The sequence below is a fragment of the Nyctereutes procyonoides genome, unplaced genomic scaffold (assembly GCF_905146905.1).
Source record: "Nyctereutes procyonoides isolate TBG_1078 unplaced genomic scaffold, NYPRO_anot_genome, whole genome shotgun sequence".
Lineage (NCBI taxonomy): Eukaryota > Metazoa > Chordata > Mammalia > Carnivora > Canidae > Nyctereutes > Nyctereutes procyonoides.
The window spans coordinates 53,936,638-53,950,712 of record NW_026575146.1 but is presented as its reverse complement, the minus strand read 5'-3'; the positions used below and the strand labels follow the sequence as shown (position 1 = coordinate 53,950,712).

General features: G+C 49.5%; 1 protein-coding gene across 2 annotated transcripts in view; it reads left to right on the top strand.

Annotated features, from left to right (window-relative positions):
* The first annotated feature begins 10,636 nt into the window (after nucleotides 1-10,636).
* The window catches only part of MAMDC2 (MAM domain containing 2), a 149,584-nt gene continuing 146,145 nt past the window's right edge, over nucleotides 10,637-14,075 (top strand). The window contains exons 1-2 of one of the 2 annotated variants that reach the window (XM_055309422.1): nucleotides 10,637-11,130; nucleotides 11,473-11,595. In XM_055309422.1, the coding sequence (XP_055165397.1) occupies nucleotides 11,097-11,130; nucleotides 11,473-11,595 (157 nt within the window). In that variant the 5' untranslated portion in view covers nucleotides 10,637-11,096. The remainder of the gene's footprint in view (nucleotides 11,131-11,472; nucleotides 11,596-14,075) is intronic. The other variant, XM_055309421.1, reaches the window with a different exon arrangement.

The following is a 14,075-nucleotide window of genomic DNA, read 5'->3' as shown; positions in this document are numbered from 1 at the left end:
AAGACATAATCCTGTAAGAAGTCTCTTCATATCTTCTACTCCATCTTGTTTGCTCCACCTCAAGTATCCTCAAATGAAGGTTCTATTTTAATCCTGAGACTATTTTCTACATTACTATTTTTAATGTCTTTGTTGTTGGTACTTACAATGGCATCCACTCAATAGTTTAGATTTTTCTTCTACTCTGATAAGATATTAAAGCTACAATTTACTGATTGTCCAATTAACATTTCTAGTTTCTGCCTCCCACCCTGCAAAGGCAGGACAGCGTATGAAAGGCTATTTTGATGCATAGACTCCATAATCAGTCTCAACTACAAGCCTGACCTGAGAAAAACCTGAGTTGATAGAAAATGAATTTTAAAGAAGAATGTAAGGTGCAGAGATACTGAACAATGCACACAGGTAGTGAGTGGCAGAGCTCCAGGTTAAACTCCAGCAGAACGATCTGACTCCAGGGTCCATGGTCTCAATGACAAAATTACACTCCCTGGGGGTGGCTGGGTGGCTCAGTGGTTGAGCATCTGCCTTCGGCTCAGGGCATGATCCTGAGGTCCTGGGATTGAGTCCCGCATCGGGCTCCCCTTGGGGAGCCTACTTCTCCCTCTGCCTGTGTCTCTGCCTATCTCTCTGTCTCTCATAAATAAATAAATAAATAAATAAATAAATAAATAAATAAATAAATAAATAAAATCTTTTTAAAAATTACAGTCCCTGTTCTGATATAACATTTTCTTATTCCTTTCAAACAGCTTAAAAAATTAACAGTAATAGTACTTACTTTTTTTGATGATGAAAATATTAAGCCAGAGCATTCTTTTTTTTTTTTTAAGATTTTATTTATTTATTCATGAGAGACAAGAGAGAGGCAGAGACACAGGCAGAGGGAGAAGCAGGCACCATGCAGGAGCCTGATGTGGGACTAGATCCCAGGACCCCAGGATCACGCTCTGGGCTGAAGGCAAATGCTAAACTGCTGAGCCACCCAGGGATCCCCAAGCCAGAACATTCTTAACCATGGCTTAGTAGAATCACCTTGGAGAGCTTTAAGGAAGTACCAGTGATTTGGTCCTATCCCAGAAATGATGATTTGATCGGTCTGCTGGGATCCAACCTTTGTATTAAAAAGAGCAAACTCCCCAGGTATTGGTAATGTACAGCAGGAATCATGTTGGCTGGATTGGTTCATGGAGGCATCTTGCAATGCCTCAGGGTAGAGTTTCTTCATTATCACCAGTCACCCAGGCCTCGGGCACTTTGAAAATCTGAAGGAATTGGTGTCATTTACCATCTTTAAATAGCCAGAATTTCAGGCTTTCAGATTAGTGGTGATGGTGTAGCTTGATGTCTCATCAGTAATGGCTCTTTGCACACCACATACATGTACAAGCATGCACACCCGCCCACACACACACATCTCATTCGCCTGTTCAGAGCTGATATTTGTCATCTGTCCCCCTCCCAGACGGTGTCCATTCTGCCTCTGAGTAGTTGTATCACTGTCTCTGTTCCATTTAGATCAAATCACTGAGTGTAGATCCTCAATCTAACACATTAATAAGGTCAGAGACTGTAAATCAGAAGCTAAGCCGGGGTTTCATGGCTCTTTTTGGGGAATGTTTTAGTCTGCAAAATTCTTTATTCTTCTTTTTTTCCAGGCCTTGCTAAGGAAACAGAACTTGAAGAGGGGGAAGCATACTATTTGGGTTTAGCCTAGGTTGTACAAACGGCTTCCTGGCCCTGCTCTGTGCTCCCTACCCCTGGAGCCGCCATTAACTGGAATTATGTTGAATTCCAATGTCCCTTCAGCTCACTCTTAGCCCCAGCAGGTGACACAGAGCCTTAACTCCCAGGATTGGAGGGGATGTCCTGGGAAGAACATGCGTGTGCACAAGCCAGCCTACACACCCACCCACCCTGCCGCACAGCCACATGCTGTCAATTCTCCCTGCAGTTAACTTTGAAATGCCCGCAAAGTCTGCAGCAAGGTAAGACAAGATACTGCTCACCTACTCTTCTTAATACTGCCCCAGGGGTCATGGAGATGTTTGCAGCCCCATGTGAGATTTATGGGAATAGAGTTTTCTGGGTTCCCGGAAGCCCAGCCTTTCTCCTGGACCCAGGCAGGAATCCACAGGGCTGGGCTGAGACAGGCTCAGATGGCAGAATGTGGGTGGTTTCATGATCTCTGTCTTCCTCCAACCCCCAAGACCTGGTGCCTTCATCCAGTGGCAGAGTCCTCTCCCTGCGGCCCCCTTGCCTTTCTTGCAGTGGGTCCTGAGAGCCTCCCTCACCTTCCCTCTCCTCGCAGAGTGTATTGGGTATGCTGCTCTGTCCAGAAAGCCCACACTTCTGCTCAGGCTACTGCTCCTCTTCGCATTGCCTCTGGGCTCTCCAAGCACATCTGTGCAGTTCATTTGTTTCCATAAATACCCTCCTGGGTGACCTAGAGCTTAGATTCAGTTATTTCCCTTCTAATGGTAGGGTTGCAGCTGAGGCAGGCCTCTGGACAGTGTATACCAGTGAGGATGTGCCATCCCGTAGCCTGTCCTTCAGAACATGTATTGAGTGCCTACAATTAGCCAGGCACACAGATGACAGGGGAGCAGAAATGAGAGTGAAGCAGACTGCTCAGCCCTTGAAGTATCAGCTTCCCTTGCAGATAACAGAGACATAAACAAAGGTATCATAATACGGCCTTGTAATGTATGCTGTACTTTAGGAGGACAGGTAACCCTGAGAGGAAGAGAGGACCCTTGACTGAGTCTTTAGAAATGAATGAGATGGGTAGTGTAAACGGGCTGTTTCTTTCCTTGTGTAGCAAGTGCCCGACCTAGGCTTTGATGGCTGAGGGCATCCATTTCAAAGGCTGGAATCACTATCTTGAATAGCTCTCTTGAACAAACACTTTGCCAGCCACATCATCTCGATTAAAGAGCCAGGCCACCTTTCCTCACTGAGTCCCCTTTGTCTTAAAGATCTCGGTTGATTTCAATGAGTGGCCACTTGGGCCATCTGTCTTTTCTCCTCCCTTGCTTTAAATTCCTGCTCTTATGTTTTGAATTCATCAATAGTGAGCCCACAAAACCCTAGGTCCTCACCTCAACCTTGATAGCAGCAGAACCCAGGCCCAAGGGCACTGTGTCTCTCTACCTACAAACCTTGCAGGGGCCCCAAGTGTGCTGTGTAGTTTCCAGGTCTTGTAAGTAATAAACCTTTATTTTTCCCCCTAAAGTTTGCTGATCATTCTTGTTGAAAGGCCTTCTGCGGTCATCATAAGAACTATGAGGGTCAGTCCAGTTGTAACGACGATTTGGAAAGAAGAGAGGTCTGTGGGATATTCACTGGAGCCGTGGTAGGTGTGTCCGGGCATTTCTAGCTGGTAGTGTCATTCTCCTAGGTTCGACCCATACAAAACAGAGCACATTTGCTTCCTAGGCCTGCATGCAAAGTATAATATACTGGGTCACTTAAACAATAGACATTTTAGTGCTGGAGGCCAGAAATCTGAAAATCAGTGGTGGAGGCGGGGGGTTCCCTTTGAAAGCTGGGAGGGAGAACCAGTTCCCCAGCCTCTCCAGCTTCTGCTGGTTTCCAGGTGATCTTGCACAGCCCTGGGCTTGTAGGACCATTGCCGTGACCTCCACCTGGTCTTCAAGGGTGCTCTCCTTGTGAGCATTTATGTCTAAATTTCACCCTTTTATAAGGACACCAGTCATATTGGGCTAGGGGCCCACATTGCTCCAGAGTGACCCCAGTTTAACTAATTGTAATGGCAATGACCTTATTTACAAATAAAGTCACTTTCTGGGGTGCTAGTGGATAAGACTTCAATATGTGACTTTTGGAGGGTTAAGGGAGCAGAATTCAATCTATTACAAGGAACTGACCCATCAGAATGCCTTCCTCCCCTTACCAATGGGAGAAGGGGAAGAAAGCATTCTGAGTCTGAACAAAAAGAAGGGGGCATGTAAGAACACATGAGGAGTGGCCCAGAGGACACAGTCAGGAACCTGCATGTGGCTGGTGGGGAATAGGTGGTAGGGGTGTGATGAGCTTGGGAAAGAAAGGTAGGCTCCACTATGATCACAAAGGGCTTTTTCTGCAGAACTCTGGTTATAGGTACTTCACTGAGACAGAGAGAAATTCACCCTCTTGGCCTTGGGCCAGCCTAGGGGTATGGGAAAGAGGTGTGGGGTCTGAGAACAGGACATGGCACAGTGGTTGCCCAAACCTTGACAAGTCAAGAGAGCTTTGGTGGTAGCTAGAGCAGGGTTCACAGCCCTGCCCCGTAGGTCACTTAAACTCTTTAGGTCTAGTTTCTTCCCCTAAATTGACCATGAAACCACCTGGCATATCACAAACACTAAATAAAAAGTGGTAGTGTTTTCACTGTGATGACTCAGCCCTGCAAACATTGACTTAAAAAAATTCAAAAGATTGCCATCAAACCATAGTGAAGGATATCTGACTCCAAGCTATGGTTCAGAGTAAACTGATGGAACAAAGATTAATGTTCCCTATGATCTATTCCCTTTTAAATGCCCACTGTAAAGGAAATATCTACTTTACCAGTTCATTTGAGTGTGGCAATTTGAATAGCAGGGTATAGATTTTGTAACAGCAGGAGATCTGTTAAGAACTGGTTAACCTTGGGCTTTGGTCCCTCACGGTGGATGAGTCAGACTTGCAGCAGGCACGTGACTGTCCCCAAGGGGTAAGAGGCAGCTGGTGCTGGTCAGGAACCAAGGGACACTGCCAGCCAGCCTTGGGGCAGAGCCCCCAGACACCTCCTACAGGAATGCAATGAAGGTCACTGACAGGATAAGCCATAGAGCCTGGAATTGTTTTACCAGCTCATTTTCAACCTGATAGCAAGCAATAAGTGGGGGCATATTGGAGTCTATGTGTGGAGAGACAAAGAGAGCATGAAAGCAAGAGAGAAAATGCTGAGTAAGAGGCAGAGGGGAGCCCCAGAGGGCATTACAGAGATCCAGAGAGAGACACACAGACAGACAGACAGACAGGGACAAAGAAAGATGGAAATAAGCAGAAAGAGACAAAACTCCAGAGCAGAGACAATGTCTTGGTGTAGATCAGAGGGGACCCAGGAAGCAAGAAAGGGAGAAAGAAAAAAAATATATATATACATACATATATATTTATATATATAATTTTAAAACATATAGTATATAATAGAAAGCAAAGTATAATTACTATGAAGGATATTATGAATAGCCTTATTATTTGCACAAGACCTAAAGCATACAAAGTCCTGTCTGTGGACCCAAATCCTGGCCAGTGAGGAAGTGAGCTTATGACTTCCCATCTTGTCCCTACCACTTAGAGACATGTGACCTTGGAGAAAGGTCAGTTAGACTCTGTTTTTTGGGATCCCTGGGTGGCGCAGTGGTGTGGCGCCTGCCTTTGGCCCAGGGCGCGATCTTGGAGACCCGGGATCGAATCCCACGTTGGGTTCCCGGTGCATGGAGCCTGCTTCTCCCTCTGCCTGTGTCTCTGCCTCTCTCTCTCTCTCACTGTGTGCCTATCATAAATAAATAAAAATAAAAAAAAAATAGATTCTTTTTTTCTCTATTTTCTCTAGACTGGGACTGGTTACCTGTGTCTGGCCACCCCTTCTGGAAGGGTGGTGGTGAGCATCCCATTCTCTGTCTCCGTGGTTCTATCTTGGTGCTATAAATGGCAGTTCAAGAATTGAATATAGGTTTTAGTCTACGCCCCTCAGGTTTTAGTCTACACCCACAGAGATTTAAATATGTTCTGTTTTAATTCATTGCCAGTATTTGAAAATACAGGCTATTACATCTGTATCTGGACATTGGGCTTCTTTTGAAAAACCTGGGCAAAATAGGCAGGGCTAGAGCCCTGTGCCACCATCAGTGATGCCTTGTGGTTGGGCATGCTCACACCACAATCCCTCCGTAAGTCCCCCTACTTCCGGCTCAGTTCATTCATGTCTGTTACTTCTCTAGCCCCTGGAATTTCTGTTTGCTGTCTTTGCTCTACTTCACCAGCATATTTTATTGAAATGGTCTTTTTGTGGGTCAGTCCACTGTCTGTGAAGTCAAGATTGTGTCTTGTTCAGCCCTGGGTCTCCAGTCCTGAGCACTGTGCCTGGCACATAGTAGGTGCTCAGGAGGTGTTTGTGGAAGTGACCATTACATGGCACCACATGTGAACTCCAAAAAGGGAGAGAGGCAAAGGGAAGGGAAGGTGCGTGGCGAAGAGCCTCCCCATCTGGCTCTGCAACAGTGGTGCTCACAGGGGTGCATCATAAGCACTCATTTCTTTCTTTCCTCCCGCAGATGAGCCTCTTCCCTCCTGGTGCCTCAGTGGCTGGGCAGAGGGTGACACCGTCTTCTGTTGTGCCCAGAAAACTGGCCACAAGACCAAGCTAGGTCTTCAGCCCAAGAGTGACATAGCAAAAAGCCAATCCCTGGTTGTGGGCCCCCTGGGGGGAGCAGGGAGCAAAGCAGCCAAGGGCACAAGCATATGCCAGCTTCTGTGAGAGGGCTCATGTGTGCTCCAGAGATAGCAGGCCCCTTTCCCTGCATGTGGTGTCGGCATGTCAGCAACCCTTGTCTGGGGAGACAGGCCTCTGTAAAGAGGAAATTTCTTAGGGGTGGTGTAGCTTGACCTGTGACACAGAACAAGTTACTTGACCCTTCTGGGCCTGTTTTCCCGACTGTGAGATGGAGATAACAAGTCTCCATCTCACAGGGATGCAGCAGGATTGAAGGAGATGACGCATGGAAAGTGCCTGGCCCATGTTTGCTGTATGCTTAACACTTCTGTGTTAGTGTCCTGCAGCTGCCAGGACAAACCAGGGGACTTAAAACAATGGAAAGTTCTTCTCCCATCAATTTGGAGGCCAGAAGTCTGAAATCAAGGAGTCTGAGGGGCCAGGGCCACGCTCCTCTGGGGGCTGTGGGACAGGACCTGCTCATCTGGTCTTCTAGGGGCTCCAGGCATCTCTTCCTCCCTACCTGTGTCTGTTACTGGCCTCTGTCTCATGGAAGGGCACTTGGCCTTGATGTGGGGTCCATTTCAATCCCTGATTTAACTACATCTGCATGGCGCCTTTTCTAAACAAGGTCATATTCATAGCCTATCTTTTTTGGGGGGCTACCATTCAACCCACCACAATACCTCATGTCTATTAGGGGCTTTCTCTAAATCAGAACTTTACTTGTGTTATTTAATAATTCCATTACACTAAATCTTAGAGGAGAGAGTCCTGGGTAGTCCTCCCCTGGGGAGGTGCTTTTCCAGGGGTTGAGGCAGTGCATGGCCACAGGGCTCCAAAGTCAGTGACTGGAGGAAGTGGGTTGATGTGCATAAATTCTAGATGTTCTGGATTTCCTCCTTGGCTCTCTCCATGTGCAATATTCCTTCCCTTCTTTGCAAAATGTCTGTGGTGGACACCAGTGTGCTGCCCAGATCCTCCTTCTGGGAAGGACTCTGTCATCTCAGCTGGTGGGATTGTTGTCACCAGACAGCCTTCAGCCATCAGCCCCCTTGGGTCTGCCTCTTGTTGGGGATCACCCATCCTTGTGTGGACCACACCCGCTGTGGCATGGAAGGAGCAATACAAGGAACCTGGCCATATCTGCCTCATATGGGATAAACTGCGTGGGCCATTTTAACTCCAGAGTAGCCAGTGGGGTCAGGAGATGCTTTGCAGGGCTTGCATTGCAATGTCACCTCTCCCTCAGCCCGGGTCTGTCTCCTTCTCCTCCCTTCCACACGTGCAGAGCCCAAGCACCTCACCTCCAAATCAGAGTCTGCTTCCCAGAGATGCCACCCTACACCAGTGTCCAAGGATCATCTGTTCTTCAGATCATGCTATTATATGTGAAATCGAAATTTTACTCCCACTAACTCTGTGCTTATGTGTAAGGATTCAGTTGCCCATAGGTGGCAATAAATGATGTTGCCTGAAAGTTTTAACTCATCTTTAAAATTTTTTGAATATCTCTTTATGGCTCAGAAGTTTTTCATTTTCTTAAGACTTGGAACATGCAAATGAATCTAAGGCAATCCTGAAACTGAAATATTCTGCAGGTACCTGGAGAAGGAAGCCCCAGTTTGAGAGTTGCTGGAAGCTTGCTTGGCTGGAAATAGTGATTTGAAGTTTCAAGTGGATTCAGATCTGTCTTTGAATTTTTAATTGAGTAATTGGATGAAATTCATCAGATATTTAGTTCCATCTATAAACAAGAAATAAAAAAAGAATATAAAACAAAGGAGACAGATTACCAGTTGAGAGAATAGGCTTTTAGAAGAAAGCAGATGTAGTTTTAAGTCTTCTCTCTGACTTGCTATTCACTGGACTCTGCACCTCAGTCTCCCCATATATTAAGTGGGAACAATTATGATATTGACCTCATAGAGTCCTTGCGAAAATTGAATAAGATTTTTGATATAAAATATTTATGATATTAAGCATGATAAATGTTCTCATTATCAGATACCACCTGAGGCAAAGCATATAAACACACACATGACTAAACAAATTTTAGGTCCTTTGGGTTATTGCTTACAGAAAACTCATGAGAATTTGTCCAAGCTTATTTTAAAAGGATCCGGGGGCTTTTTTCTTATTAGAAAGAAGGCTAGTGGATTTCTAATACTGAAGGTGACAAGGGAATAATGACATGAAGGTAGTATGGGTGGGAGGGTGGGTGGGAGTCATGTGGATCTCCAAGGAAGAGGATTTCAAGCTGAGGGAATGGCCAGTGAAAAGTTCTGGAAAGACAGGTACCTTGTCATCTGAGGACCAGCCAAGAGGTCGATGTGGCTGGAGAGGTGTAAGCAGGGCAAATGAGGTCAGAGATGTAAGGGGGGTGGGGCAGGTCTTGTAGGATCTTGTTGGTCTTTGTGAAGACTGTTTTTTTGTTTCTTTGTTTCTTTGTTTTAGAGAGAGAGTGTGTGTGCATGCACATGAGCAGGGGGTAGGGGCAGAGGGAGAGAGAGAATCTTAAGCAGGTTCCATGCTCATCGTGGAGCTTAGCACAGGGCTCCATCTCATGACCATGAGATCAGGACCTGAGCCAAAATCAAGAGTCAGATGCTTAACCCACTGAGCCACCCAGGTGCCCCCAAAGACTGGGTTTTGATTTGCTGGTTTGAGAGTCTGTTGCAAATCTGAAGCTAAGCAATGACCTGCCACATGGCCTGACTTCTGTCCTAAACGGATGCCCTGATGGCGTTAGGAATGGAGTGGAGGTGGGCAAAGCAGGAGAGGCAGGGTCACTGCCCTTCGGAGGTCCTGTAGTCTCCTCCTGCCAACAATGGCGATTTAGATCAGGGCAGCCCCTGGGGGCACAGAGCATGCTCAGCATCTGCTGTGTTTTGACTGGAACGGACAGAATTGGGTACTGTCTTGAGAGAAAGAGAAGAGTCAGGGATACCTCGATGTGATGTGTTTTTTCCTGAGCAAGTGGGGGAGAAAGGTTCCTTTAACTGAGATAAAAATGCAAGAGGAGGCAGGCTTGGGAGGAGGGACTCCCAGGTTCATGTTGCGACCTGTGAAATGTGAGGTGGCAGTGAGGGAGAAGAGCCTGGAGTCAGTAAGCAGTCTGGGCTAGAAATGTAAATTTGGGAGTCATCAGGCTATATAGTTGGTAGGTAGTTCCAAACTAGGAAGCTGGATGAAATTACTGAGGGAGGGAAGAGATAAAAGGCCAGAGCTTGGAAGCACTCCAGTGTTTAGGGGGTAGACAAAAAGAGACAGCAGAGGATATGGAGAAGGAGCTGCCAGTGAAGGGCCAGGAAAGCCAGGAGAGGCCAGAAACCAGGTGAAGGTACATGAACAGGGCTTTGATGGTTGAACAGGAGTTTGTTAGTCCAGGGCTCCTCCAAGTGTGGTCCCAGACTAGCAGCATCAGCAACAGCATCCAGAAACCTGATAAGAATGTGCATAATCTTTGGGCCCCAACCCAGATCTACCAGAGCAGAAACTCTGATGGCAGGTCTCTCCAGGGGGTTCAGAAGCATCCTCAAGTTCCAGAACCACTGCCCTAGGCACAAAACTGCCTGCACAAAATTATAAAGACCGTGAAGAAGAAGAAAGAAGAAGAAGAAAAAGAAAAAGAAAAAGAAGAAGAAAAGAAAAAGAAAAGAAGAAGAAGATCATCCCCACCACATTCTTTCTCAGAAGAGAATATTTTTAAAGACCCACTTAATGCTCAAAGCACTCACACCCTTCCTGACATCAGCACCCCCACCCCTCACATGCCAATTTAGAAAACTACTAATTTATCATGGCTCTTTGGAGAGGAGGAATGCCCCCATTTTACCGGACAGAGGGAATGCTGAGCACCAGGCATGCCAGACATTCCACTGCTAAAAAAAGGGGTGGGGGGTGGTATTCTAGGCTCAGCGTTACTGGGCCCCGAACACACAGCTCCTGAGACACAAAGCTTATGTCACCAAGCAGTTTCCAAGTTCTCCTCTAGGTTTTCCACGGAGAATTCCACCCTTTTCCATTCTGGGGAGAAGAAGTTAAAATTAGGGCCAGCCCTGCAGTACTGGTGTGCCAGATGCGGGGAAGCTGTCCCCAGAAATAAGCTGGTTCCCACCGCGGATGGGCGGGGCGGCGCGCCTCCAGTCCCGGCCCAGCGGAGGGGCTGCTGGAAGGCCGGCCCCCTCCGGGTGTCCGCGAGGGGTCCGCTCCCAAGCTTTAAAGCCGTGAGCCGAGGCGCTGCATCCCGCCCTCTCCCCTGCCGGCCGGTCCTCGCCGGCCTTGCAAAAGTGTGCAGTGTCTCCTTCCCGCCCAGCGCAGTCCTCCCCGGGACCGCTGCGCGCCGGGCCGGCTTCCCTGGGGACGCGGTCCGCCCCGCGGCTGCAGCCGGGCGAGCGGCGCTCAGCACCGCAGCACCCCAGCACCCCAGCACGCCAGCAGCCCAGCACCCTCAGCTTTCCGCCCAGCTCCCCGAGCCGCTCCGCAAAGTTGGGCAGCCCCAAGCGCACGCTCAGCCGCTCGGCTTCTCCCTCCCCGGGTCCCCGGCGGCCCCCAGCGGGCCGGCCCCGGGCACCCCTTTCCGGTCGGCCTCCCTCCCCGAAGCGCGACCATGCTGCTAAGGGGCGTCCTCCTGGCCGTGCTGGGTAAGTGCAGGGCCCCGGGGGACCCCCGGGGGGCGCCCTCGGGACCCGCTCCCGCAGCCCCCGCCCGTCCCCGCCGCGGAGCTGGCTGTCCCCAGCCGGGCCATCCGCGGGGGCCTCCGGGTCCTCTTCCACGGCCATTCCCGCCTCCCCAGCCTGGGGCGCGATGCGGGAGGGCGCAGGGCTGTGCCTGGGAAGCGCTGGGGGCGGGGGAGGGTGTCCTAGAGCATCCCGCTTGCATTCCCGTCGTTTCCCCCTAGCTCCCCGCCCCCACCCCGGGGCGCCCCAAGTTGGTGCAGACGCTCCCAGCCCTCGCCCGAACCGAAATTCGTTTTGTGCCCGCAGCCCCGCAGCTCGGGGTGCTCGCGGGTGCCCTGGACCTGCCCGCCGGCTCCTGCGCCTTTGAGGAAAACACCTGTGGCTTTGACTCGGTGTTCACGTACCTGCCCTGGATTTTAAACGAGGAAGGTAAGGGGGCTCCAGAGCTGGGGGGGGGGGGAGGCTGCGAAGTGAACTCCCCTCCTTGCTGGTTGGCCTTTTCTCAAGGGCAATGTTATCTTGGAGTTAAATCCCCTCGGGAGGAAAAGTGTGAGTCATGGATCACCCTCCGCTCCGCTGCACGCTGAGCCCCGGGAAGACATGGGCGGGGGGGGGGGGGGGGGGCGTCCTTTGTTTACCTGGCCTGCCTCTCCCCAGGCTTGCAAGGTCATGACGGTCGCCCACCGGCTGCGTGCCCTCTGCAGGTCTTCAGCCCCTCTGGGCCTCAGTAGACACCTTTATGAGCTGGGAAAGTCGCATGGGGGCTAGTTCTCTTCCCACACTGCAGAAGGGGTTCCCTGATTCCGTGGAGCCGCCGCCTGAGCGCTAAGCCCTCGTGTTTATGTTGTGCCTAAGTGTGCTGTTGTATGACTTTATCCTCCTACTTCCCTCCTATCTGTAATATCCAGCACTTGGCAGAAAGGACACCAAGTCCATGACTGTGTGCCTGAGGTCACCGGGCTGGCGGGCGTTGGTCGCTGTCTCACCACTACATACTGTTTGGGTTCTGGTGACAGTTTAAATGTGGATCTTCAGATGTTTCTTCTTACCTTTCATTATATGGTCAAAAAACAAGTAGTTCTCAGCGCCCAGCAGCAGGCCCTGGGTGACCCTTCTCTTTTCCTTTCCCCTACTCTGTAAGCCTGCTTTTTTTTTTTTCTTTTTTTCTTTTTTTTCTTTTAGAAGCTTGGTGCCCCAGGTCATTTGGACAGGGGCATAGCCTCCTTTTAAAAACACTGCAGTGTAAAGGAGCTCAGTTAACTTCCTTCCCCTCTAAGCTGCCCTCAGGGCATCCCAGCTGGCTCCCTGGAGGAGGGTGGAGCCCAGAACCCAGGCTCTGCCCCCACGCTTCTGCTGGGCTGCATATGCATTAAGTTTCTCAGACCTTCACAGGGGGGTGATGGGAGCCCCTTTACAAAGGAGGGCATCACAGTCTCAGGAGGTTCAATTGGCTGACTCCTGACACAAAGCATCACTCAGCAGCTGGCCCTGAGCTGCGGGATTAAGGGGAAGAAACAACCGGACTAGCTCAGTAGCAATCTTTATTTATTGCCAACAGTTGCCAGGTCTTGTCTACTACAGTTTACTTGGGGATAGCTGGGGGAAAAGCAGTTCCTGATTCATTATCGGAGGGATCCTCCCCTGCCAATGGCCTTGGGAAGGTCTCTGTCCTCTCATCACCCCACCTTTTCTCTGCTCCTGCTGTGGCTGAAGCATTTTGAGAAACCACCTGCCATGGACCATATAACAGGCTTTGGAGAGCATTATCCTCTGGCACTGTGCTTCTCAGACTTGAGCTGCTCGGGAGTTATCTGATGTGTGCAATAAGACACAAATTGCTGGGTCCCACCATCTGAGTTTCCCAAGTTCCCGTCTGTGGTGGGGCCTGAGAGTTCACATTTCAGACAAGTTCCCAGGTGTTGCTGCTGGTCTGGAGACCATGCTTTGAGAGCCGCTGACCAAAGTGAGTTTACACACACATATGCACACACACAGTCACACACATCCCCCAGTGCTAGCGGCCCTGCATAGGGCAGGGATTGGGAAGAAAGGGCCACTTGCATGATCCTGAGAGTAAAAACCTCCTTACATCTTGTGCCCTAACCATCTCTCCTGTCTCACCCCAGTCTTGGACTCAGGGAAAGGAAATCAGCCTCACCCCTTAATCGAGGAGCCTCAGAGTCTGAGCTCCCACTCCCAGCATGGGGGCCTCTCTCAGCTGCTCTCGGGTCAGTGAACATGCCACAGCTTGCTGAGTTCCTCCACCTTCCAGACCCACAGGAAGCGCTGGGCTGGCACCTCTGCACCAAAGTGGCCGTTAAACAGTGCCCCTTCTGGGAAAACAGGAAGATGATTATAGGAAAAGGTGATTATGGTTTAATAGTATAATGGAAGCCCTGTTGCTTTCTTTTTTGCTACTTTTGAGCTTCTAACGGCCACTGCTTTCTGGCTCAGGATCAGGACTACTGGCTTGGCTGGGGAAAGTTCATTCATTCTCTTCAGGCAGAAGAGGCAGGGTAGGCCTCCATCCTTCTAGGGCAATGTTTTTCAAAGGCCAGAACTTGGACATAACCAAGTGCACTCCAGAGGGGCAGTGATGTGTGTGCCAGCTCCGATAGCTGCTTACTGAGAGGGCAACACTAAGAAGTTCTGTGATAACCCCTTTTTAGGTCGGTAAATTAAGGATGATAAAATCTTCGCAGGTGGCATTTTGGCAAGCTGTTCCCAAGCCTCCCTACAAATGTACTCCATCTTGCGGCAGAAACCTTTGGAAACTGGTTTCCATCAACCTCTGTGCGTCTGAGCCACCCTAGATAGAAAGTTATAGGTTTCAGAGACTTTTGCCCGCAGGTATTTGGAATACAGATGGTGGTTTCTATATGTCCTTGGTCAGTAGGTTAACACACTGT